At 36.3% G+C, this 24,521-nt stretch overlaps 1 protein-coding gene across 3 annotated transcripts in view; it reads left to right on the top strand.

Moving 5' to 3' along the window:
- LOC129243452 (G protein alpha o subunit) overlaps window positions 1–24,521 on the top strand; it is a 110,949-nt gene that overhangs the window by 8,757 nt on the left and 77,671 nt on the right. The window contains exon 1 of one of the 3 annotated variants that reach the window (XM_054880490.1): window positions 21,908–22,492. The exons of the other annotated variants lie outside the window; for them this stretch is intronic. Coding sequence (XP_054736465.1) covers window positions 22,375–22,492 — 118 coding nt within the window. The 5' untranslated portion in view covers window positions 21,908–22,374. Of the gene's footprint in view, window positions 1–21,907; window positions 22,493–24,521 lie in introns of those variants that run through there. 3 annotated transcript variants of the gene reach the window in all.

Here is a 24,521-nt window from a genome sequence, read left to right as displayed (position 1 = left end):
CGAAGAGAAATTCCAATAATGCTACCACTTTAAAAAGTGGTGTTCACACCAAATAGTGAGGATAGATTTGCCACAATTATTCGTGCGATTTTCGAACCTCAGATTGCGATAAAAATCGTGTGCTTTGCACTTTTAACCCGCAATATTTCGAATGCTGTCGTTATTCTGAATTCAGATTTTTAGAATTGACAGCACGCAAGAAATCTTCGGAAAATTGTAGTCCAGTGCTTTGTTTATAATTCGTGCCGCCCTGGGTAATCGCTAAGTATCAGCTTACCCGTCCAAAAATTGAGAATTTTGCAAGGCTGCGAATCTACAGAATACTCTTCCATACCCAGGAAAAATCGATTTCTCGAAATTATGCATTTAAAACGAAACTTTGTCGTTCATAGTTTTTCGTTCGCCAATAGTTTTGCATAATATCCGCTTTCTTCCAATTTATTGTTGTTGCATTGTAAGCACCCATTGTCTCGTTGTTCATTACATCGTGTTTATGTTTAAAAGGATCGTGTAATTGCGAGAAAAGCAATAACATATTCAGCAAACTTGATGTTGTTTTGAGCTTTGTCATTGTTGTTGTTGCATTCTAGTAGTTTTTCACTGTAAATCGCTTTTAATCCTCGGCACTCAACGTTCCTGCCATGAATGCCATTTGACAATCACACGAAAAAGTGTCATTATATATATGTGTATGTATGTATGTAATTATGTAAGTGTGTATAAATGTGCATTTATAGGCACTTGTTTGAATGTCCTGTACTGCACCTGTATGTACATACTTATGTATGCACATTCCTACTATGTTCCAAAATGCAGTAATGCCAGCTTACTATCTACCCACTTGCATTCTCTTCCATTCACCCTGGCGGCAAGAGCTTCTGTACTCTTGTCACATCTTTGTCTGTCGCTCAACACTCAAACACTCTCACCGACACATTCACAAAAAGGCATTTCCTTCCACTTGCCTGATTGCAGTGACGCCCACTCGTTCTACTAGCAGCCAAATCCTTATGAATGCACGTCCATACATACATACATACACACATAGATTCAGCCTTACAGCAACTCCCACTTGTGCTCTAAGTACTCGTTGCACTCAGCGAACTGCCGTGTCTAATATGAGTACCTATGTGTACTGCTCTGTGCTATGTGGCTGCCTGTAAGATGCTAACCCAATAGGAAACGTTTGTTTGAAGCCGTTAAGTTTTTGTACTTGGTCTAACTGCTGTAAACTGCGCAAAATTAATAATCCAATTTTGTTTTTGAGTAACTTTTTTACTGAGTAAAAAAGAATATTTTGCATGATTTAAATCTTTATTTTGATCGTTGACGCGCTCCATTGCTTGTCTGTTTGTTTGTATACTGCAACCGTCTGCTTTACAAGTATCAAATATGATTGACGTATGACGCCATTTGCAAAAATGACAAATCTTCTGATAGCGTGATTAATTTTGCGCCGCCTTGTATTAATGCGTACGCCTACGATTTCTTCAAATATACACCACGTTGCAAAATTATAAACGCTCCACTACTTTTGATTTTTATAAAATATAGTTCATACTACAACGAAAACTCTAGAACGCGAAGTTTCAAACTTTGCATGAATTTTCAGAAGTTTCATCAAAACTTTCAACTTTTTAACCAGAATTTTTTGAATTCTTCTAGATATGCAATTTTATAGTCCCTTAAATTTTAGTGTAACAAAGTGCAAGGTTAAAGTAACTACAAATTACCGTTGATTTTTGGCAATTTTTTTTATTAACGTTGCTAGGGTTTTTATTCCATATAAGAGAGTTCGAACTTTGCTCTTGATACTCATTGAATTGTTTTTCCAAGAGCAAAGTTCGCATGTAAGACATGCCTAAGGCCAATTGTGGCATATGGGATTGAAACTCGAGCGGAAACAACTTCAGCAGAGCGAATAATATCCACCGCCGAAATCACAAATGCTGCGAGCAATAGCTGGCTACACTATACGCCATCTTAAACGAAAGGAGGAGATACGAGAGATGTGCAAAATCACTGAAGTAGTAAAATGGAGCCACAAGAGCAGAAAATAAAGCAACCAGCATGTAAAGAGAATGGAAGATGATCGGTTGGCAGAGATTGTAATGAAAGGCTCCTTTAAAACGACACGACCTCCAGGAAGACCACCAAAGCGTTGGCACGAGTGTTGAATATGTGAATCCCGATGCGAATACTGCACTTATATTTTTATTAAAAAAAACAATAACATATTGTGATTTTAGTTGTTGAAAAAAGCAGGACCTATCCTACAATAAAGATGAAGAAGAAGAAAATTCGAGCACGGCGGCACTAAATTATTGGCATAAATTCATTTTTAGACGGTCTCTACGGCCGTGAATATTTGTGTTTGGTGCATCTCTTGATTTTTAGAAATTTTATAAACTGATTTTTCTAGAAAAAAAACAAAATAAAGAAGCAGGTTTATCTAAAACCAGTCACCTGCTGGCAAACCAGCAAAAGTCGCTGCGAATTTTTCATAAAAAATCTTCACATAAAAATGAACCATCAACAGTTCGGAGAATGAACAGCAGCGCACAACCTAGGGTTCTCTATTTGTTGAGAAAAATTAAGATTCACACCACAAAGTAGGTAGGTAGAAGTGGCAGTCGGTCTGTAAACCAATTCACTTAGACCATTCCCGACCCATTGTGATACCACAGCAGCAGTTTATTTGCTACTCCTCGTTAAACCATTTTGTTTTAAGTGTAAACCCATTGACCTGGCTGACACTTATATCCCTAAGGCCATCAGTATCATTCAATAATAAAGAGCCAAAGTATATAAATCTAGTGCCATGCTACGCGGGACAGTAACAGAGAAGATGTCTGATAAACTCTTCCGCCTCGTGCAGCTTCTGCAATAGCCGAAATTAGGTACGCTCAATCTTTGAGCAATTTAATCTCACTTGGCTATCAAAACAAATATAGACTTCTCTAAAGGTCTGTGCCTAACAAGACAGCTACCTCGTTAATGGCTTACTTTTGGCTTCTTACAGTAGAAGCTAAAGACAACTTTATCGTCAAGCTTCGAGTCATCAGTAAAGAACCGTAAGTTGTATTTTCAACCAGATATATTGTCAACCCACTCACGTCTAACTGGAATTCTAGTACTAAATAAGCTTTTAAAATATGGTTAATTCAAACAATAGTCAACAGGATTAGTTGGACCCAGACCGAGAGTTATGTCATTCACACGACAAATTGAAGATGAAACTCTGTATTTGCCTGCCAGGGTTGTATGCGTCACACTGTTGCTTTCACCTGATATAAATACATTTTGTTGCTGCTTTAATGTATAGCGCACATTCCAATTGGGATACTTTGCATGCATATAAATTTTGTTGTTCCTGTGTATGTTTTAAAATGGAAATCACAGCAAAAAGGCTAAATTCACAATTACTCGACGACGAAATGTGAAGCATCCACCAGCTGCAGCAAGTCAACAACAACAACTCCGAGCACATCATAGTTAGAAACAACAACCACTTAACCGCTTCCATTCGCACTCCTTGATTACTTGGCTGCAGATACGCTTTTAAGTGGGTGGCACCGGTTGCTTCTTTACATGTATTTGTCCACCGCTTCCCCTGAGTTCTCCTCTGCTCTCTCTTCTGCTTTAACCGGTTTGTTTGTTTTTTTGTTGCCGCCTCTGCAAGTGAAACATTTTGGCAACAACAAAAACACTTATATACATACATACATATATACATTTGTATATGCATTCCCACTATGTCGAGTAATTCTTTGTGCTGGAGTAGAGTATAAGTCATCGCCGACAATAACAATAACAAAAACAAACTAAATATGTAATAACAAAAGCTAGTGTTGAATAGTTGAGATGAGGCAGGATAAGCGGTTTATGCTATTGTTATTGTAGCTGTCGCCTAGACTTCTCATCAGCATTCAAGTGTTGGCCCCGAAGCGAGTTAAGCGCTCTTCACACCGTTCTTAAACGGTATATGGCTGTATAACGGCAATTACCGCCTAATCGTGAAGATTTCAGGTTAACTATAAACAAATTATTCTGTACAATAGCATTTAATATATGTATGTATAAAGGGCAAACATGGGTATGAAAAATGAAAAACTGTTTATAATACATTTCAATTTGAATCAATAAATTAAATTGAACAGCTTAAAAGAGTAATTTTTCAGTTAGCCCATCAACTCAAGGTATTTTAAGATTTGATTTTGATTTTATAGGGAATACGTGATTTAGTTATGGGTCTTTTGTGGTAGTAGCATAAACATCCCCTTGCAAGTAGATGGGATGCTGTTGGAGTGACAGTCCTTGGCCGGATATAAATCCGGGTTGTTCTGGTAACGTTGAACCGACTGTTGTGGGAACGTAGTTCTGGGTCTCTAATGATATGTTTAATGGTATTTCCAAACTAAAACCGTCTGTGACAACCGATATCGATGATTTGATAGCAATTTTGTTAAAAAACTGCCTTGCTCTAGTTTTTGTATGGAATCTAAATGTTTTAGCAAGCCACTCATTTCGGATACTTTTATTGACGATTGTAAAGGAACTTCTATTACCTCTCTTTTCAAAAGTGAAAATAAAATTTCAAAAGCGAAAATAAAATTGGAAAAAAAAGAATTTGGTTTATAACTAAAGTTTCAATTTACCAAATCAACTTGCTTTTATTTCCATTCGTTCCCCGGCTTTTACCCTAGTGGTCTGTAGTGCATACTGCATTGCTTCCTTCAAGTAGATTTCACGTACACAGATTTCTCTAAGGCATTTGATAAAGTTTCTCATTCGATTTTAGTTAACAAGTTTGCATGCCTAGGCTTTGCCTCTATGCTTTTGCGATGGTTGAAATCTTATTTGCGAAGTGCCACCTTGATCAGGAAGTTCCCGGAGTATATTCAGAAAAATTCAAAATGTAAGTTTCTCCTCATTCTCCCCATCAACTCCAAGGAACTTATGCCAGCGTTCAATCCAGCTCTCGAAGCATTTCCTGAACTTTTATCTTCAGTATAGCCATCAGAGCCGTCTCCGATTTTGTTATTACTTCCATTCGGCTGTTAAAACGCATTTCCCGTAGTGGATTTATGACTCGATCAAACGGAAAAAAATCGCAAAAAGCCATATCAAGTGAATCCGATGGCTGTTGGACGTTATTCGTTTCGTTCTTGGTAAAAAATTCACGGCTAATGATGGCACTATGCGACAGTACGTTAACATATCGCAAAATTCACGAGTTGTTTTCCTACAAATCGGTTCTTTTTTGGCAAATTACTTCACGTAAAGATCTCACAACGCCCAAATAATATTATAGTATCTCTTAACTGTTTGAGCTTCCGGTATAAAATCATATAATACCGTTGTAATCCATAAAAACCGTGAGCATCGCTTTCCTTTTTTGACTGAAAACGACGTGGTTTTTTTGGTTTTGGTTCATTTAAAGCTTTCCTCTCATTGGTCTGATGCCTGGAATGCATGCCGTACTCGTAAACCCACGTTTCGTCTCCAGTAATGATGCGTGTGTGGGTCTTTTTCCATTATTTTTAAGCAATTATAGGTCTGAAGTAACTCACCAACGCTAAGGTACAAGGGTCTTGTAAGTTGTTGCGGTGCTTGCATAACCAATATTCAGTTCTTGTGAAGAAATTTCTTAAACGTTCCCGTCTAACTTCAATACTCGTATATCAGTAAAAGGGTTCACTGGTCGGCCAGCTAAAACGATATGCTAGTTTCTTATATAATTTGCGGAATATTTTCCAAACAACCCAAGGTTTTTTTTTAAAGATGTGAAGTGTTTCCTGAACTTCTGAAAAATTGTAAGTTACAAATTTTATCAAGCAGCCATTTTTAACTGTTAGAGTTTGATTAAAATTTTATTGGATGTTTTTTTATTATTTGACATAACTTTTAACTAAAAACAAAAAACAATTTAACCATTGAAATGGCATTAAAAAAATCGAATGCACAGGCAAAAGAAAAATATGTATGTATTTTTTTTAAATAATTTTTAAAATCGGATATTTCGGAAACGGCTAAGTTTTGAGCAGCATGCTTCGTAAACAAATTAATCAGAAATTGTATATACAATATATTTTATTATTGGGTGTTTGGCCGAGCCCCTCCTCTTATTCGTCGCGTGCGTCTTGATGTTGTTTCTCAAATGAAGGGACCCACAGTTTCAAGCGGACTCTGAACGGCAGATATTTTTATGAGGAGCTTTTTCATGGCAGAAATACACTCGGAGGTTTGCCATTGCCTGACGAGGGGTGACGGCTATTAGAAAAATCTTTTTCTGCATTTTGGTCTTTCATCGAGATTCGAACCTACGTTCTCTCTGAATTCCGAATGCTAGTCACGCACCAACTCATTCGTCTACAGCGGCCGGCAAGAAATTACCTAACTAATAATGTACCTAAGTATCTAGGACGACTGTCCCGCTGCTAACGAATAATTCGGTTTCAGTAACCAATTTCATTCAGGAGCATTCGTTGTTAGCCTAAAAGATCCCTATGCGCACGATGCGGATGCCACCTTAGATTTAGCCGGTGGGAGCAGCATTTCGGGGCTTAGACGCTTGCTACCTAAAATACTCTGTTTAGGGCAAAATACTTATTGAAAGGCGTCACTCCTCGCCTTGTCGGTGATGGATTTAACTTTGTAGTTTTTAAAATATTGTACAGAGTCCACTGCACAACCTCATACGTCCGGAACTGCTTTTTGGTTAGGAAAAACTTACTCGCAGCTAATCTCCATATGTGAAGACATTTTACCACCCACAGCCTGTGATCCGTCCGATAGCCTGCATCTCGGCTACGGAAGTGCAGCTAATTTGAAACGCGATATTTTCACCAGATTCGACTACTTTTCTTTGTTTTAATAATATAAATTTTTTAAAAAATATGGTTCATTCAACAATTCGATAAATTTTCATCAAAGTTTCCAAATTTTTAATAAAAAAAAAAAAAAAAATTAGTACAGAATTTTTCCATTAAATTTTCGAATCGTAAAGTGCTCGTTGGAAATAATTTTCGTTGATTTCTGATCAACGGTGGTGCGTATTTTCTTCATATCACCAATGCACAATTGTTGTTGTTTTTTTTTTTGGGGTAAAACGAATTAATTTGTTAGAGCAAAGTGCTTCCTTGGTTTAATTCCAGGTGGCCACTAAGAAATTTAAATAAAGGATGGTTAAATTTCAAGGGCCAGTGTTGAATGTGAACCATACCTAAATGCCAACGACAACGTTGGACTTCTTTCTTTGAGGTTATTTGAAAGAAAAGGTGTACGTCGATAAGCCAGCCACAATTCAAGAGCTAAAGGATGAGATAATTCCACACATTAACGGCATAGAACCTCAATTATGCCTCACCGTCATCGAAAATTTGGACTATCGGAGGTGTGCCGCCGAGGCCGCGGCTGCCATTTGGCCGATATTTTGTTCCATACGTAATTGAGCCATACCAATATTATCATAATAAAGAGAAATGACAATAATTTCCTAAAAAAAATTTATTTTATTCAAAATCAACACCGGCCCTTGAAACTTAACCACCCTTCAGAAAAAATCAACTAATATACAAAAACCAGGCCACATAATTTTCCCTCGTTAGAATTTGCAAAATATATTTGGGGTGTGCGTCTTGATGTTGTTAGACAAATGGAGGGACCTACAGTTTCAAGCCGACTCCGAACGGCAGATATTTTAATGAGGAGCTTTTTCATGACAGAAATAGACTCGGAGGTTTGTCATTGCCTGCCGAGGGGCGACCGCTATTAGGAACATGTTTTTCTTTCTGAATTTTCGTGTTTCACCGAGATTCGAACCAACGTTCTCTCTGTGAATTCCGAACGGTAATCACGCACCAAACCATTCGGCTAAGGCGGCCGCCAGGTACTATAAACCGAGTAATCCAAATGGAAAATGCTGCTTTTTGTCCGCTCTAATTTATAATTTTTAATCAGTTTAAGTCCCTACAGATGGATATGCGTCGATTGTCACTTAAAAAACGTAAGCCAATGCATCTGCAGAAGAGTCGATTTTGAATTGGTGGTCCCAAAAAACTGATAAATACCAAAAAAAAGAAAAAATAGTTTAATAAACTTGAAAAATGATACTTGTGCTTGAGCCACCTTGCTAAATTATAGTATTCCTATGTTAGTTTAATTTTTTAAAAACAAAGTGCAAAATAACCAATTGACGAAGAAGCATACCAACTAAACTATCGGCTGGGATTCGCAATGCAAACTTGGGCAATTTTTGGCAAACTATAATGTCTTAATTAATGAAACTTGCTAGAGATATTAGGGAGGTGTTAAGCAACAATCTTTATAACTCCAAAGTATTGGGAAATAATAGTTTCGTAATTATTCAAAGTGCCCTCGGGAACTTCACTATAATTTGGCACATTACACTATATATTTTACTTACTTTTGCATTCGAATTATTTTCATTAAAATGAAATGCAAATGGATTTATCCATATAATCGCTTTCCTTTTCCACTTTTAAACGCGAATAAGAAGAAGATTGGAATGACAACAGTATAGTGTTGCCGGATGCCTGCAAATTAAAACAAAAATGAGGTATTTCAGTTTAGTGTTAATAAACATGTAGATACGAGAAAAATCGAAACGCTCTGAAAAAATTTCTATAATCATTATGAACATTGTATGTTTTGTTTTACGTAACAGGCGTGCTAAGGAGTGTTTTTCACCTCAATTTCGAAAAAAATTAAGTTACGAGCCTTACACAGAAAGGGGACGATATGACGTTTTAATTTTGGGTTCAATACTGTGCATTGCGTAACCGAAGTTGGATTGATGAGGGCTATTTTTTTTTGACTGGAAACTAGTTTTTTAATAAAGACAACTACAACTACTCTATTTGTTTTGCAGATATGATAATCGAATTTTTGTGGAGAAAATCTGTTTATATAATAAAAAGCATGAAGACCCGTTTGTAAAACTGATCGAAGCAATACAATATACTTATAAACCGTAATTGTTGGTTTTTAATTACTTTATTCTTTTTTGCGATACCTTTAATATCAGTGTTTTTAAGCTTCGATGAGTTAAATACGTGCATAACATAATCCAGACAATCGCACTGTTTTTATTTTAAATTTCTTACTGCAATTTTGTATGTTTATATTTTCAAAAATGTTTCTCAATTTTAAATGACAGCAAAAAATACTGCAGATTTACAATCAACCCTACACTGAACATCTCTGCATATGAACTTTATTTCAGGTGTATGGCAACACCAACTTTTCGCTAAACTACACAATTTTAACATTAAATTACTTAAAAACTATAATCCTCCGGAAGGTGCGGTTTTCAGTTTTGAGATGGGGATACATTCCTCTATCCGCCCCCTTTAAACGTTTTTTTCAAAGCAGGCTACATGATACTAAATTTTTCAAAAACTATCTTTCTTACCCTCCTTTTGATCATTACCACATTTCGTGTGGACCTTTGCCAAATTATCATTGTGAATGTATGTATTTACAGTTATAGCGATTATCAAATTGAGTGTGTCACTTGAACACACTTGCCAACAAAATTCTAAACAAGAAGAAGAGCAAAACCATATCCTGTGTGACATTGCCAACACAAACAAAACTGTGTCTACAACTAAAACAAGAGGCTTCTCTTTTACTACCTCTGTCTCTCTCTTTCTCTCTCACTCTCTCTATTCCATTTCCATTTCCTATGGAAAGTTTACATTACCAGCTCACTTTTCTCGGAACTTCCAGTCGTCACTACAACTCATTGGAAATTATTTAACTTTTTTTTCATATCTCACACTCACATCGATTCTATGTATGCATTAGATGATATAAGTAGGTGTGTGTGTGTGTACGTAAGTGCATGTACAAAAGAGCGTGACATAACTGTTCATTGTGTGAGTGCTACTGTCATACCAATGAAAACTCAACTCTTCACACGGATACGCTCGTTTTTTTAGCATAGTTTTCGGCGCAGTGCGCAATTGTTTTGCCGTTTGCTAAAATATTGAATGAATTGTGGGAGTGTATGCAGGGCATAATGAAGGAAAAGTTATCACATGGGGAACGACTAAATTAAATATTTTGTTCAGAAGTCGCAAGAGTGAATAATAATATTTGATTTGACGATTAATAAGCTTAGCAAAAACCTATCACATGACAGCATGCGTACGTTAAAACCTCTTTTTTCATCAAAAAAAATTTAACCAGGGCATGCACTTCGTTGAATCGCCGACGCGAAACATAATCTGCTTTTAACTCGATTTTTCGAACCCTCCAGACAGGTGTTGGTGTCATCGATGTGCCAAAAGAGTGGGTTTTTGTGCGGCCGTCCAACAGTTCTACATCATGTGATCGGGTTACCATTTTCAAGGTAATAATAAAAGCCTAGCGGCACGCTCTTGTTGCCCACACCCAGACCCACCTTGGCCTTCTTCGACTTCGATTTACCTTTAAAAGTTAATATGTTGTGATAAATTTATATTTGTCTATTACGAAACGCTGCAGTGGCACTTCTTTTGATTGCAATTAAACATCGCCCATTACTTTTTGAAGTTGTTTGATTGCGGCCATGCGGATGACTATTTAGAATTTGCAGGGTGGTTCGTATAGTGTTTTTGTTTTTTCTTTAATAGTATATTATTTTGACAGTGACAGCTCGTTAATGCTGGAAATTGCGACAGAAAGTCACTGTCATATCCGTGCAATGAAACGAATCGCTTTGCTCTTGAGCAACGTTGGGGAAATATTATAAACTTTTAGTATTTCCATAGTCATTGTTGTGTAGTATAAGAGGGCGTTTTTTGAAAAGAAGTTAAAATCGCACTTTCCGACGGCACTCAAAAAAGGCCAATGCATCTGTAGAAAAATAGATTTTGAACTGATGGAAAACTCATAATGTACAACAAAAAAAAAATTGTTTAAGTAATTTTATTTCATTTGTAAAATAATGCTTGTGCTTGTACCACCTTGTTAAATTATAGTTTCCCCAGTTAATTTCATTTTTTATGCTACACAGCCCATACCACAACAATCGATCTTTTGCACGCCTAGTTCGGTAATCGCATATTCAGCCGAAGCCACCTCGGAGCTGCGCTTTGACGCCGGTAGACTTTCTTGTAGGATCCCATGAATGGACGAATTTATATAAACAATCATTTAACAATTTAAGCCGCTAAGCCAGAAACCGTCCCCAAGGTCTTGCTAAACTGGGTTAACAAGAAGCGCTACTATGTAGTCAGTTGTGGCAGTCACATAATTAAAATCTTGTTCCATAAATGATGGGATGGTAAGGTTTGTTCTTTCGTATAAATCAATAATATGTAGGAAAAAATTGATTTGTATTGTGTTGTTTATAATTTTAAATTTTTTATATGGAGCACCCTGCAGATATTTGTGCGAAACTGAAATGAGTGACAACCATTTGAACCTAAACTGATTTTATTGCATTTTTTATTTTTTTTATTAATATTTCACATTTTCTATTATATTCAATTTCATATTTACGGACGCGCATTTGATAGATCCCTGGCTTTTTATTAAATTACCTCAAGTTTGCATAAATATTAAACATAATTCTTTTTTTTTGTTTTATCAATATACAATGCCGTGTCTAACTGTGCCACGATAGTAGCTACAAACACTCAAATTGCTAATTTAGCAAGCCAAAGATCAACTAAATAAAAACATAGTCTAACTGATGACACGAAATAAATAAATAAATGAACTAGAAATGTAGTTGTGTATTTACATACATACATACATACATATGCATGTATATAGTACAACTGTAAAAACAAAAAACTAAAAATCAGCCAGTAGAAATTAATTGAAAAAGTCAAGTAGTCATGGCATCAATTGTACGCATATACAAAATACATTTTCAACCCTTCGCGCACTTGACCGCTCAGAGCCAACACAATGAATCTGCTCGTGCATACAATCATGTCCACCACGGCAGTTAAACGCTGCTGCGGCACTGAGATGTCAATTCTACACTTGATTGCATTGCAGTTGTTATTACCGTTTCTTTATTGCAGTTGTTTTTGTTGTTGTCACTCATCATCGCCATCGACAGCAGCTTTGGCTGGCAGTTTGACTTTTGTTATTCGCTAAATCAATTTAGTAAGAAATTAAAAACAGAAAACAAAAATTTAATAAAATACTACAACAAAATTCTCAACTACACTGTTCGAATTTAAATGGATTTGTTGCTCTTCAAGCGCATACTCGCCATTTGAAGTATGTAAGTCAATTGTTGATCGTCATTGCAGACTTTGCGAATTCAACATATCCACACTCACATATGCGCATTTCTACTTATGTATTAGTACACTCGTTTGTCGGCATTTGTTGTTTATTAGATTAGAAAAAAAGTGCTTCATAGTTAATGGAACAATATTCCGCAATTTATGCATTCAGACATGGGGAAATGAGAGCATGTAAGAGTACGGTTTTTGATTATTGCTTATTGAGTTTGTTGTTTGCTCTTGACTCTTTGTTATCTGTCAACATACGGTTTATCGATATCAAACCGTATGATAACGAAAAATTTGGCCAAATATGTAGATAAAATCAGATTGTCAATAAGATTTTGTGAGAAAATTTGAAAAATGTCCAAGGTAATTTGGTGTGTATCTATGGATGTATGTATTTTACCACCTCCATACTTGCGATGAGGTTTAGTGGGTTTTGAAAGTCACAGGTGTACATGGTTGTTTTTGATGTGAAACTGGTCGCACATCAGAATTTTTGTGAGAAAATTGGAGAACACCCAAAAACACGTGTTTTTTTTTTTATTTGTTTCATTTGCTTGAAGTGCTAGAGACTTCAACTTACACATTAATAACCATGTATGTACTTATGTATGCGGCCGCCGTAGCCGAATGGGTTGGTGCGTGACTACCATTCGGAATCCAGAGAAAACGTAGGTTCGAATCTCGGTGAAAGAGCAAAATGAAGAAAAATGTTTATCTAATAGCTAAAACGCTCCTCATAAAAAAATATCTGCCGTTCGGAGTCGGCTTGAAACTGTAGGCTCCTCCATTTGGGGAACAACATCAAGTCGGACGCCACAAATAGGAGGAGCTCGGCCAAACACCCAAAAAGGGTGTACGCGCCAATTATATATATATGTATGTAAAAACCGGGTACGCAGTAAATTTTAGACCTGTGGTCAGCAAATTTTAAGCGTAATATTATATTTTCATGAGTTTTGACAATTTTTTCTTTTGCTTTTTTTAATTTTCTTTAAGTTTTTATAAAAAATTCTCATTTAAATCAAAGTTGCAACCTTTTTTAGTCTGAGTTTGTAAGAAAAATTCGAGTAAGCAGTTTTATAGCCCATTAAAATAGCAAGCTTGAAGTGACTCAAAACTATCGTTGATTTTTGATAAATTTTACCTTGACGGTGTAACGTATTTTCTCTATATATGTAAAATAAAATATCGTGCTCATAAAAATTTCTACTGTAGGTTTTTGGGTTCGCTGATTACAAATCCGATATTAAATTTTCAGAATTCAAAATCAAAAAGTTGTACAAAGATTAAAAAAATGAACGTGCTGAGATTTTTTTAGGCGCTAATTTAATCCCAAACTTTCACAAAACCATTACACTTTTGGACGGGAATCAGTTTCTTTTGCAAAACGAAAAAAAAAACATAAAATAAAATATAGAATAAAATACAACATAAAATTAATAAAAAATATAGAGTAAAAATAATATAATATAAAATTAAAAAGAAAAAATATAAAAAATTTAAAAGAAATATCCAAGCATTCGCTAAGAAAATATTAACTAAGAAAATGAGTACAGAGTCATTAACTTTCATAGATTCTCAATGAATTATTTCATAAAACGGTTGAGAGTTATGCAGTATGCAATGAAATAATAAACAATTAACACAACTGGCTGTTGAGAGTTGTATACTTGCAGGCGAACGAAACATCAAATATCACCTTGATCAAAAGTTCCCGAAATAAGAAAATTCAAAGCACAAGTTTATTCCTCAAAAATGGCATTATCGCTTTCGAACTACTCCCCAACATCTGCAACGAATTTATGGACCCATCAGGAAACATTTCTGGAACTCTATTTTCGGTATAGCCAATATTACATTCATTACTTCCTTCGGCTGTTAAAACGCATTGCTCATTGTGGTTTTCTGACTTGATCAAACGGAAAAAATCGCAAAGCTCCATATCAAGTGAATTCAGTGGATGATAGATGGTTCGTTCTTGGTGAAAAATCCACGGCTAATGATGGCACTGTGCGACGGTGCGCTAATCATGAGCTGTTTTCTCATAAATCTCTTCTTTTTTGCCGAATTGTTTCACGCAAACCTCTCATAACGCCCAAATGATAGGCCTTATTAACTATCTGGCTTTCTAGTTCTGGTTTTAATCCATAAAAAGTATCGCTTTCTTTTTTGACTGATAATGGTGTGGTTGTTTTTTTTTCATTCATTCGTAGGTCTACACTCACTCACCTGATGTTTAGATACGCTTAATGAATGTTGAGTCGAATGCAGCCTTGGAAATCATGTATTGACGATATCAACGCGGTCCCTTTTTGAATGAATTTCAGGTCGTTTAGAACCAACTTTACAGCAACCCGTCGCAAACCCAAATCATTACCTACAATGACCTGAAAGGACCCATAAGCAATTTTCAAATTCTCTTTACTGGTTGATTTGCGTTTATTGATCTACTTTTCCTTCACTTTGTTTATGTTTTCAACAGTGGACGTCGTCGGCCTGCCACCTCGTTTGTCATCTTCCATTGGACTCACGATCTCTTCTGAACGCGTTCTTGTCTTTTTTTGCCATTTTGTCGCACATTGTAATTAGTGTTCCTTCTTTTGATTCACAATAGTTGAGCTTCCTCGTCACCTTTGATTCACAGCTATTCTTGCCCCACTCTCCGTATTATGATTGTAGCTTTTTTTTATAACATCTTCCGTTAACCTCCGAAGATTTCGCAACTTAAATCACATGTAGACAGAGTTGCAAATAAAAAACATACCTCCCACGTCACTCTCCACCCATAAACGAGTATACGAAACAAATACTTTACAGTCCCACTTTCAAGTCAAATGTTAGTAGGTACAAATCGGCGCTGTCAGCAAGCATTGCATTGCATGGCATGGACCAGCAGAACCAAATCAATCACAGCGAAACGAAAGGCGTAGCGGCAGCAAGGTTGACGCCACATTGGCACTCACGAATAAGTAAAGTAGTAAGTCTCGTAATGGGAGCAATACGTGAAATGTTCCGCTCGGTGCAGCTATTCGAGGCATTAGTTAAATTACGGCAAATGGCCTGAATAAAACAAAAATAAAAATAATAAAAACAATAAGGACTTCCTTTCGAAGCTTCATAACGAACAAGCGCATGCACGCACACAGTCACAGATTACATAGTGAGTTGAAGGGCACAAGGGCCACTGATCATTGTTGGTCCAAATAAATGAATATTCAACTAAATGATAAATTGTCCAGCTACCGTTCGTGCTCTCTGACTGACGCACAGACAGATGGACTGTCCATTATTTACAATGTTCGCAACATTCGCCAAAAAGTAGTACTCGTACAATATGCTCTGCATGCAAAAATTAAATTAAGCAAAATTAAAAAAAAATACATATACATACATACATAATAACGCTATGCTGGTTAAGCAGTAAAATAGTAAAAGAAAATAAAAATATTCTGTGTGCTGTGCATTTTAGTACGCAACCCAATTAACCAACCATTTTCCTCAAACAAAGCGTCATGCGATGGGAACCAACCGCCTCGTCGTTAATCGTGCGTGCTCTTACGCACTTGTGTATATGTATGTAGAAATGTTAGCGGTACATGTCTCCATATGTTACAGTTGTACAAATGCCCATTGTGTGAGGTACACAACCTGCACTGAGCATCCACTTTTCCAGCTGGGAGTGTATGCTATACTGCGCATGCGCCTTCGTAAGAGCACGAACTGTGCAAGTCATCGGTGACCATTGAACTCTCAGCGAGTACTACACCACCATCGTGACTATTAATCTCTCGCAATACCTTGAAACCACTAAATACCAGCCGATTTAGAGCTGCCAACCTGTGTTCACATGTCTTATGTGATAAAAATGTGTATAAAAATGATGTGTATGTAGTCATAGAAAAGCCTTTCGAAAGGCACTTCTTAAAATAAAGAATTCTAAATAAAAAATACAGTAGATTTGCTTTGGCGCGAAAAAAATTATTGGCTTATAAACAAAATGTTAACTTGTCGCTAGATGCCTCAATCATATCTGACTCCTGGCCGCCTGAGTGCTCAGCAGACTTTACCAATTTCATATTGCATTTTTTTTAAGTTTTTGAAGAAGAAATTCGTGCATGTAGAAAGATGTTAGTTTGAGATATTCTTATTCGCATAGTACAAGAAAACAAGTCTCCGTAAACCTAAGCCGATCGATCGAAGTCGTTAAAATAAAGTCAAGTGAGTACACAATATCTAACCGATTCTATGGCACAAGTTGAAGGAAGCCAATCTAAACCAAACACTTCAAACTCATGTCAAACCATAGACTCAAGTGCAGGGAGTTTGAAATCAAAAGAAATTGATTTAAAAAATATGAAAGATAATCCAGAAGCACGTCTTGTTCCAAAAGTATTCCAAACCATGTATCGAGGAGCATGACTTTAAAGTTTTCAATTATTGTTTCTCCTGCCACAGTAGGCGAATGGCTTTGGCGTGATTACCATTCGTTCGAAACCCAAATCAAATATCAAATGATAGAAAAGTTTTTTTTATAATAGAGGTCACTCCTCCGCAGGAAATGGCAAACTTGCCAATGTATTTCTGTCATGAAAAAGCTCCTCATAAAGAACCATCTGCCGTTCGGAGGTGGAGAAAAACTGTAGGTCCCGCCATTTGTGGAACAACAACAAAATGCAAGATGCTCAAAGGATGTACTACTTACATATATAAAGAGGGTGGCACAAAATTAATCACCCTATCAAGAATTTATAATTAATGCAAATGGCCTTGTATTTGTGATTGATGTATTTGACACTAGTGAACCAGACGGCTGCCGTATACAGACAAATAAGCAATGGAGCGTATAAAGGTCAAAATAAAGATTTCCATCAATCAAAATCATTTGTTTTTTATTTATATTTGTTTCTAAATAAAACTTGAAAACTTTCGAGTCATATTGATGGCGAAAATAGCCTCGAAAAAAAAGTAACAATACTTATTAGCAAGTTATGTGGCTATCAGCCAGAGCAGTGATTGCTATTACTGATTCGCCCTGAGTAGAGGTCGACGCATTTCTGCATGCCTCCTCAACTGGATTCAAACTACATATATTCATGAAATTCTAGTCCATAGTTTACCAGGTGTATGCTTTTTAAAAGTGACTTTTTAATACAAAAATATCACTTTTTATATTTAAACCTCGATATAATGAATATCTATAAAAAGTTTTGTTTTTACTCCGCCTTAAAAACCTTTGTACTCGTATTTGTGAGGTTTTTTATACAAAATTGCTTCATTTGTATATATGTAGAAATTTGAACTGTGAAATAGACTACATAATGAATTATCAATGGATTTAAAATTTTCTATTTGTAACTTCAATTTTACTTAGAAAATAAGAAACCTATAAATTATGATTTAAAAAAAAAATTCTTTCTTAAGGGGTTAGGCGGGTTTGAAAATTTCAAAAAATCGAATTTTTTTTGTATCATTAAATAGTACAGTATGTTTAAAATACTCTCCTAAAATTTTAAGTCGATCCGAGTAAAATTCTAAGAGATAGACACTTCAGAAGTTCCGCCCATTAGGCCACGTCAGTTGAGCGCTTCGCAGGTATACGTATTTATCTCAAAACATTTTTTAAGTCGGTGGACACCATATATCGAAAAGTTATGAAGCGATTTTTTTGTAATTACAACTATTTTTTTAAGCCAATGTATGTCGAAAATTTCACTAAAAAATGTGTTTTTTGGTTCAAAGTCTGTCAAAAATTCAAATTTTAATTTTTTTTTTTGTTTCCTTCGTACAACAACGAGGACTAACGAAATCCGTTTGGCTTTTTGATTTTAGATGAACCAATAATGAGTTATGCTGTCCACGGCAAGAGCATTTTTTTTTGAGACGTCAAGGAAGATGAGGTACCAACGGCTGAGTTTTCGAAATTTTCAAATAAAAATTTCACAAAATTCTGTTTATATATGTATCTTAGATATAGTAACGATATAGTATTTATTTCTGTGATTTTATCGACATTATCGGCGACGGGCGTGTGAGGTGCATCTTTAACATCAAAAATGCCTTAACAGAATCGACGAAACTAAAATTGCTCGTAATTAGCTGTTACAGCATCGGCAGCACAAACACCTTTTACAATTTCAGCAGCCTGGTTTGCATTTTCGCCTTTATCAAAGAAAAACTGTAAAATGTACCGAATTTTCTCTTTGTTGACTTCCATTGTTAACACCCTGTAACTCCCAACAAAAAAATAAAAATAAAAGATTTTTTCTTAGTGTGAAATGTCACCTTGACAACGAGCATAAACATTAAATTGTTTGATCGATACTTTACGTGATTATCGATCACTACAGCCATCTACCGAGAAAATATTTCTTTTTTAGCTCAACATTTTTTCATTAAAATTTCACCCTTAAAAATCAGATTTTTTGGAACTATTTCGGGTGTACAATTTTAAAGTCCATTGAATTTTTTTTATAATAAAGTGCAAGTTTGAAGTGCCTGAAAATCGCGTTGATTTTTGAAAATCTTTTTCCTTAGCGTTGCCAGTTGTTTTTTGTTTTCATATAAAAAAATGTCAAGCATTTGTATATTTTCCATAAAACAAAAACATTAAAATTAAATAAGAAACAAATAAATTGTCAAATCTTCATTTAGTCCTAGCTATACTAGTGGAAAATATTTATTTTATTATTTTATTTTTTCAGTGTAGTAGAAAATATTTATTTTGTTCAAAATAGAAGATATTTCCCGGTATTGCACTGGCTTGCAGGTCGGATCACTAATTGACTGAAGTGAGTATGTGAAGAAGAAATCAACAGGATTCTTTCAGCGCAATGATGACAATGATTTCTGATTTTCTTATCTCCACACAACTTCAATTTTTTTACGGAAAAGTGCTCATATTCGACGCATAAATATATTTTTCTACCTATAGTTAACAATGAACTTCCCACTCTGTTGAAGTTGTTGTTCGATTTTTGGCTTTCCGTTTTCGAATTTCCAATTTTCCAGCGCCAACCTTTTGAGCAAACAGACTGCCGATCGGCCGTTGTTTAATATCTACTCAACCAACAAGAAAAGTGGCAGCTGTTAAACATCTCTCAGCCACACATCTACATAGTTGCAGTAGATGAGTGTTTATAAGGCGAACGCTTGTTTCAGTGTGTGTGTGTATTCCGATACGATTCATTGCTATTCAAGTGCTTTCCTTCGCTCTTCACCAACGCCATGCTATTGTATATGCTAGTACGACCAGTACATATACCATACTACGTGTTGTGTATGTGTATGTGCTTGTTGTAGTACTAAAGTTTTGTGTTGTAGTGAATTTCCATTGAGTAATAGGAAATTGTGGAAATGTTGGTGCAAACTTTTTTTCTCGGCTTTTGTGTACATTTACTCATTACAAATTCACAGCTCTTCGTTTGCACGTCAGCTTTCGTTTCCTTCGTTTCGTTCATGCGCTCTTCTTACACGCACATGCCGAGTAGGCATGCATGTATGTACGTACTCGTATTGATGTTTCGTATACGCACTGTTAACCAGCCAGTCAGTCAGCTAACCAGCTTGCCTGCGAGCCTTTAGAGAATTTTTCAACTTGACTGTAAAGTGTTGTCCGACGTCGAATAGGGCGGCTCCGCACAAGTGCTACTCTTGCTGCTGCTGCTACTGTTCATCGTTGTCGTCGTAGTCGTCGCCGTCGCCAACGCTGTCGTTTAACGAAATATAAAATTTTCACATTCTCGGTCAATCGCTCGCTGTCAATTTACTGTAAAGCGTGTGTGTTGATGATAAAAAATCTGTGAAAAAAGCAGTTATGTGAAAAAATTTGTGAATTTTGCAAAGAAAACACGATTTTTTTATTTAAAAAGTGGGTTTGCATAAATCACCAAAAAATATAGAATTATTGTTTAACTGGCGTGATACACAGATGTTTCATACGTGATAGTAGAGAGAAAAATATGATTTCTGTGAGGGTTGAGCTGTGCTGTGATGTCCTTTGATGCAGCATTTTCGGGTTTTCAATGCTCCTCCATATTTTGCCATACTTGTGCAGTAAATGCGACGTGTGCGTGTGAAGCTAAATTTTTTTATGAAAGAAATTAAACAAAAATTAATAGTAACAATATTATTATTTGAATGTGTATGTGTGGGTGCTTATGTGCTTATAATTTATATGTTTAGCGTGAAAAAGTAACAGTACTTATATTTGAATTTCTCTATACGCGATATGTTCGAGTGATTCATAATTTGTGCAAATTATACAGTGCCGTTGTGCTGCTGGAGCACGAAATGCTGTGCTTCATCAAGCGCTCAGTGCCACCCAAACACCTAAAATACCCAGCTGCCTACCCAATACGCTCGTATACCTATTTGTAGACGTAGTACGAGTACTCGCCTTCCCACACCGCCACTCCATTCACTCTTTCCACACATCCATTTTTTGTATTCGTGGTCGTGGCCTACTCCCATGCCCGCTCGCAGTTGCGCTCCTACCATTTTCCTTTAAAGTACCAACTTTAACACTCACTTATCATCCAGCCAGCCGTTTCGTGTGAGGAGTGCCGCATGAACAAGTGTTTCACATGCATACATATGTACGTATGTATGTATTTACGTACGAAGAATTGTCCAAAAGGAGAGGACTTCCAAAGCAAAAGCAAAGCATAACAAGTGTGTTTCCAAGTTCATATACACAAACACATAGTTGCTTGTTTGTATGTGTGTAAGTGTGCTCTCCGCGCGCCTTGCAACGCCTGCCACGAAGTACGAGTATCTACAATGCCATTCGTTTACTTACTTATTATTCGGCCGTATGTTCTTTCGCATGTACCGTAATTAGTGCACGGTTGCACGGCAACTTGTCGAGCGAGTGCGCTCTCTTCACAGAAGCACCCCTGTGCACGCCACAGTCTATGCCTGGAGTAACCTTCAGGCTGAAAGGAATGGCCAGCCAGCACGGTAGGCATGCAATGCAATTGATTTTTTCTTTTCTCGGCTCAAAAGTAGCTGTTGCATTGCATTGGCGCTTAATGTGTCGTGGTGGTAGAAAACGCGCCCGTCTGTGAAACGGAAGCACACGGCAGAGAAGTCGTTTGATTACAAGCTCATTTACTTATGAAAAACCATTTGTGTGCCTAATTGATACAAAAGAGAGAAGGCAAAAACCTGGAAATTCCAAAACAAGCTAAAATTCTTTGAATATAGAGTAGGACTTCCACTTTGGTGTTCCCGAAATTCCAGAAAACGACTGTAGCTAGCCTTAAGTGTAGGAAATGTGGCACAGTTTGTTTGTGCTCATACTCATTTTTGCCTTTTCCTCCCATATACAGAAGTATTCTCAATATCCGCTGTGTGTTCCAACACATACGCAACCTCACACACGTATACATACATACAAACGCAATTCCCATAAAATCCCACACACGTCATACACACAACTTCGCCCCCTCCATCCGAGCAGCATTCTTGCCTCCCGCTGCCCATTTCGATTTCGAAAATATCGGTAGAAAAATAATTTTTTCTCAGGCGTCTGCTGGAAAAATTCCTGCGCACTCACGGTGGTTCGTGTACAGCATAAATGTTGGCACAGAATCTATTTCCACATACAAATTCGTTTATTTATCAACAATTGCAGCGCTGAGAAACGACGGTATTCGTATCGCAGCTAATAAAGCAAAATGCTGTCAGCGATTTGACCACAAAAAAAAATCAAATAAACTCAATTTATTTAGTGCGAATTAACAAAAGTGAATAGGATGTTTTGAAAATTTCTGTTATTTGTATAAACAAGGAAAATCGAGCAAACCGTGAAATATTTGAATGATGCACGGCGTTGTTGTATCTCCCTAATCGCGCACACCATTGGCCCCTACTTCATAACACTCACCAGCGCAAAAACAGAAAATATAAATAAATAAAAAAATAATAAAAATAACTGCTTAGCAACCATTTGCTGCAGTGAAGTGTGTTTTTAGGCGCTCGCTACTAATTTGCAAATAAATCGTGCAATATCTGCATTTGCATTGAAATTTTCCTGTTTTGCTGTGAATTCGGCCGCTCACGGCCGATTTAAACGACCTTCAAAACGTTTTGCGTGGAAGCAATACGCACCATGGGCTGCGCACAGTCTGCCGAGGAGAGGGCAGCAGCCGCCAGAAGTCGCCTGATTGAAAGGAATCTCAAAGAGGATGGCATACAGGCAGCCAAGGATATAAAATTGCTGCTGTTGGGTAAGTTTTACAGGAACAACTAAAAAGTCGAAATAGTTTCTGTCAAAAATAGGAGTATGGTTCAATTTTAGAACGCAATTGTGTGTCAGAATAAACAAGTATAAGTGTGTGTGTGTAAACTTGTTATAGTTGTGTATGTATAAGTAAAAGGCGAGATTTGGTTGTACGGCTTTTCGGCTGACTTTGATTACAAGCAGTAAAACTCCTCATTATGCCCAATCTTTATAACCTTCAATCTTCAATGGTCGGACAAATTTCTTGCACGCAGATTTCACATTCATTTTTCTATAAAAATATCAAATCAAAAGTCTCTCAGAAAAAATTCCAATAACCTATTTTTTTTTAATGTTTTCCGCATGCCGGAAAGGCTCACAAATTTTACGTTATGCAAATATGGCTGGAAAAAAGCCTTGGGACTTTACTCTGAACGGAGTAGATTTGCTGTGATTTTTGAATAATTTTAGAATAAACTCCACTACCTTGCTTAACTCAAAATCTACTCCGCTCTTAACTCAAATACATTTTTTTTTTAAATATATGGCATCGTTTCTACTTTTTGTGCAATAAACTGTGCCGCAGACAAAGTAACAGCACTTCTCCCTTTTACTTTTTTGCGTTCAAAAATTTGCCATTAAGCGAGAAATTGATTGCCTTCATTTTGTATTCAGCAATATACGCAGGAATTCGTTTTAATAAGCCATAATGCGTTACATCTTCTAATATGATGTAATGTTGTTGACCGCGAGCGTATTTAAAGGCTTTCAATTGATTTGGGTTGGAAGTGCTACGCATTCGCAGAGGTTTGCTCTGCCGTTCCATTCTCCAGTTCGCAAAAACGGCTGATCCCAGTTTCCTGAAATGATAACCAAGACTATACTGATCCCAGTTTCCTGAAATGATAACCAGTGAGGGTTCGAAAGTTCTCTCTATCCTGGGTTCGGAGCCTATTTGATGCTTTTCTAGTAGGCAAGATACATTTTTTTGTTTTCCCTGTGTCTATCCTAGACTTTTGTTCCGGTGCCTTAGGAATTCCATGTCTTTCCAGTTGCTGATAACTTCCTTTATGTAGAGTTTTGTAAGCTTGCAAAAAGGTTCTGGTTTCACAAGGCAGTTAATCCTCCTTTAGTTTTAGGCAGAATTGTTTATAAATCTTTTGATCAGAGATGATCCAAGCTTATAGGAGGACAGAATTTATATAATAAATTGGTTGAATTTTCATAATTAGTTTGTTTTTTACATAATAATAATTTAATTTATCTTTTTTTATTTTTTTTATGAATTACTTTTCTTGCTGGTACCCAGCACAGTAAGGCGGCAAAAAGAAATATTTTTAATACCAAATTCAGAGGTAGATTTTAATTTAAACAAGTCGAAGGCTTAATGTGCAGAAGAAATGTAATTAAAACTATGAACGTGGTGCCTGATGAGTTTTCGACAAATTTATAACAGATACAAATAGCAGAGTTTATGCTTACAATATTCAAGTGGATATAATAAAAATGTCAATGTGATGAACTGAAAAAGTGTCTTATTATTTTGTTTTTACGAATTTTTCAAGTCATTAATCGTATTTTCGATACTTCAACTCCATTGGGGAGTATAGTTGCTTTGGTTATAGATAAAGCAGGCCATCCTCGGTCTTTGTGAAAACGGGTTCCTATCACCTGCCTAAGAACTGCCAGCAAATTGGAAATCTAATTAAAGAGCATAGATGACTCGAGAAGTAATAAGCGATTGGCTGCAGCTGTTGAATACAAAAATGAAAACTCGAAAATAAAAAAAATTCTAATTTCAGATAATGCAACAGCTCATCCAAAGGGATTAAACTTAACATAAATATTTTGTACCCTCCAAAACACAAAATTGGAAAATTTTTTAATGAATCCTTCAACTCCATTGGGGAGTATAGTTGCTTTGGTTATAGATAAAGCAGGCCATCCTCGGTCTTTGTGAAAACGGGTTCCTATCACCTGCCTAAGAACTGCCAGCAAATTGGAAATCTAATTAAAGAGCATAGATGACTCGAGAA

The sequence above is a fragment of the Anastrepha obliqua genome, chromosome 4 (assembly GCF_027943255.1).
Source record: "Anastrepha obliqua isolate idAnaObli1 chromosome 4, idAnaObli1_1.0, whole genome shotgun sequence".
NCBI classification, from domain to species: Eukaryota; Metazoa; Arthropoda; class Insecta; order Diptera; family Tephritidae; genus Anastrepha; species Anastrepha obliqua.
Note: the sequence above shows the minus strand (reverse complement) of the source record. Positions and strands in the feature narration are given on the sequence as shown.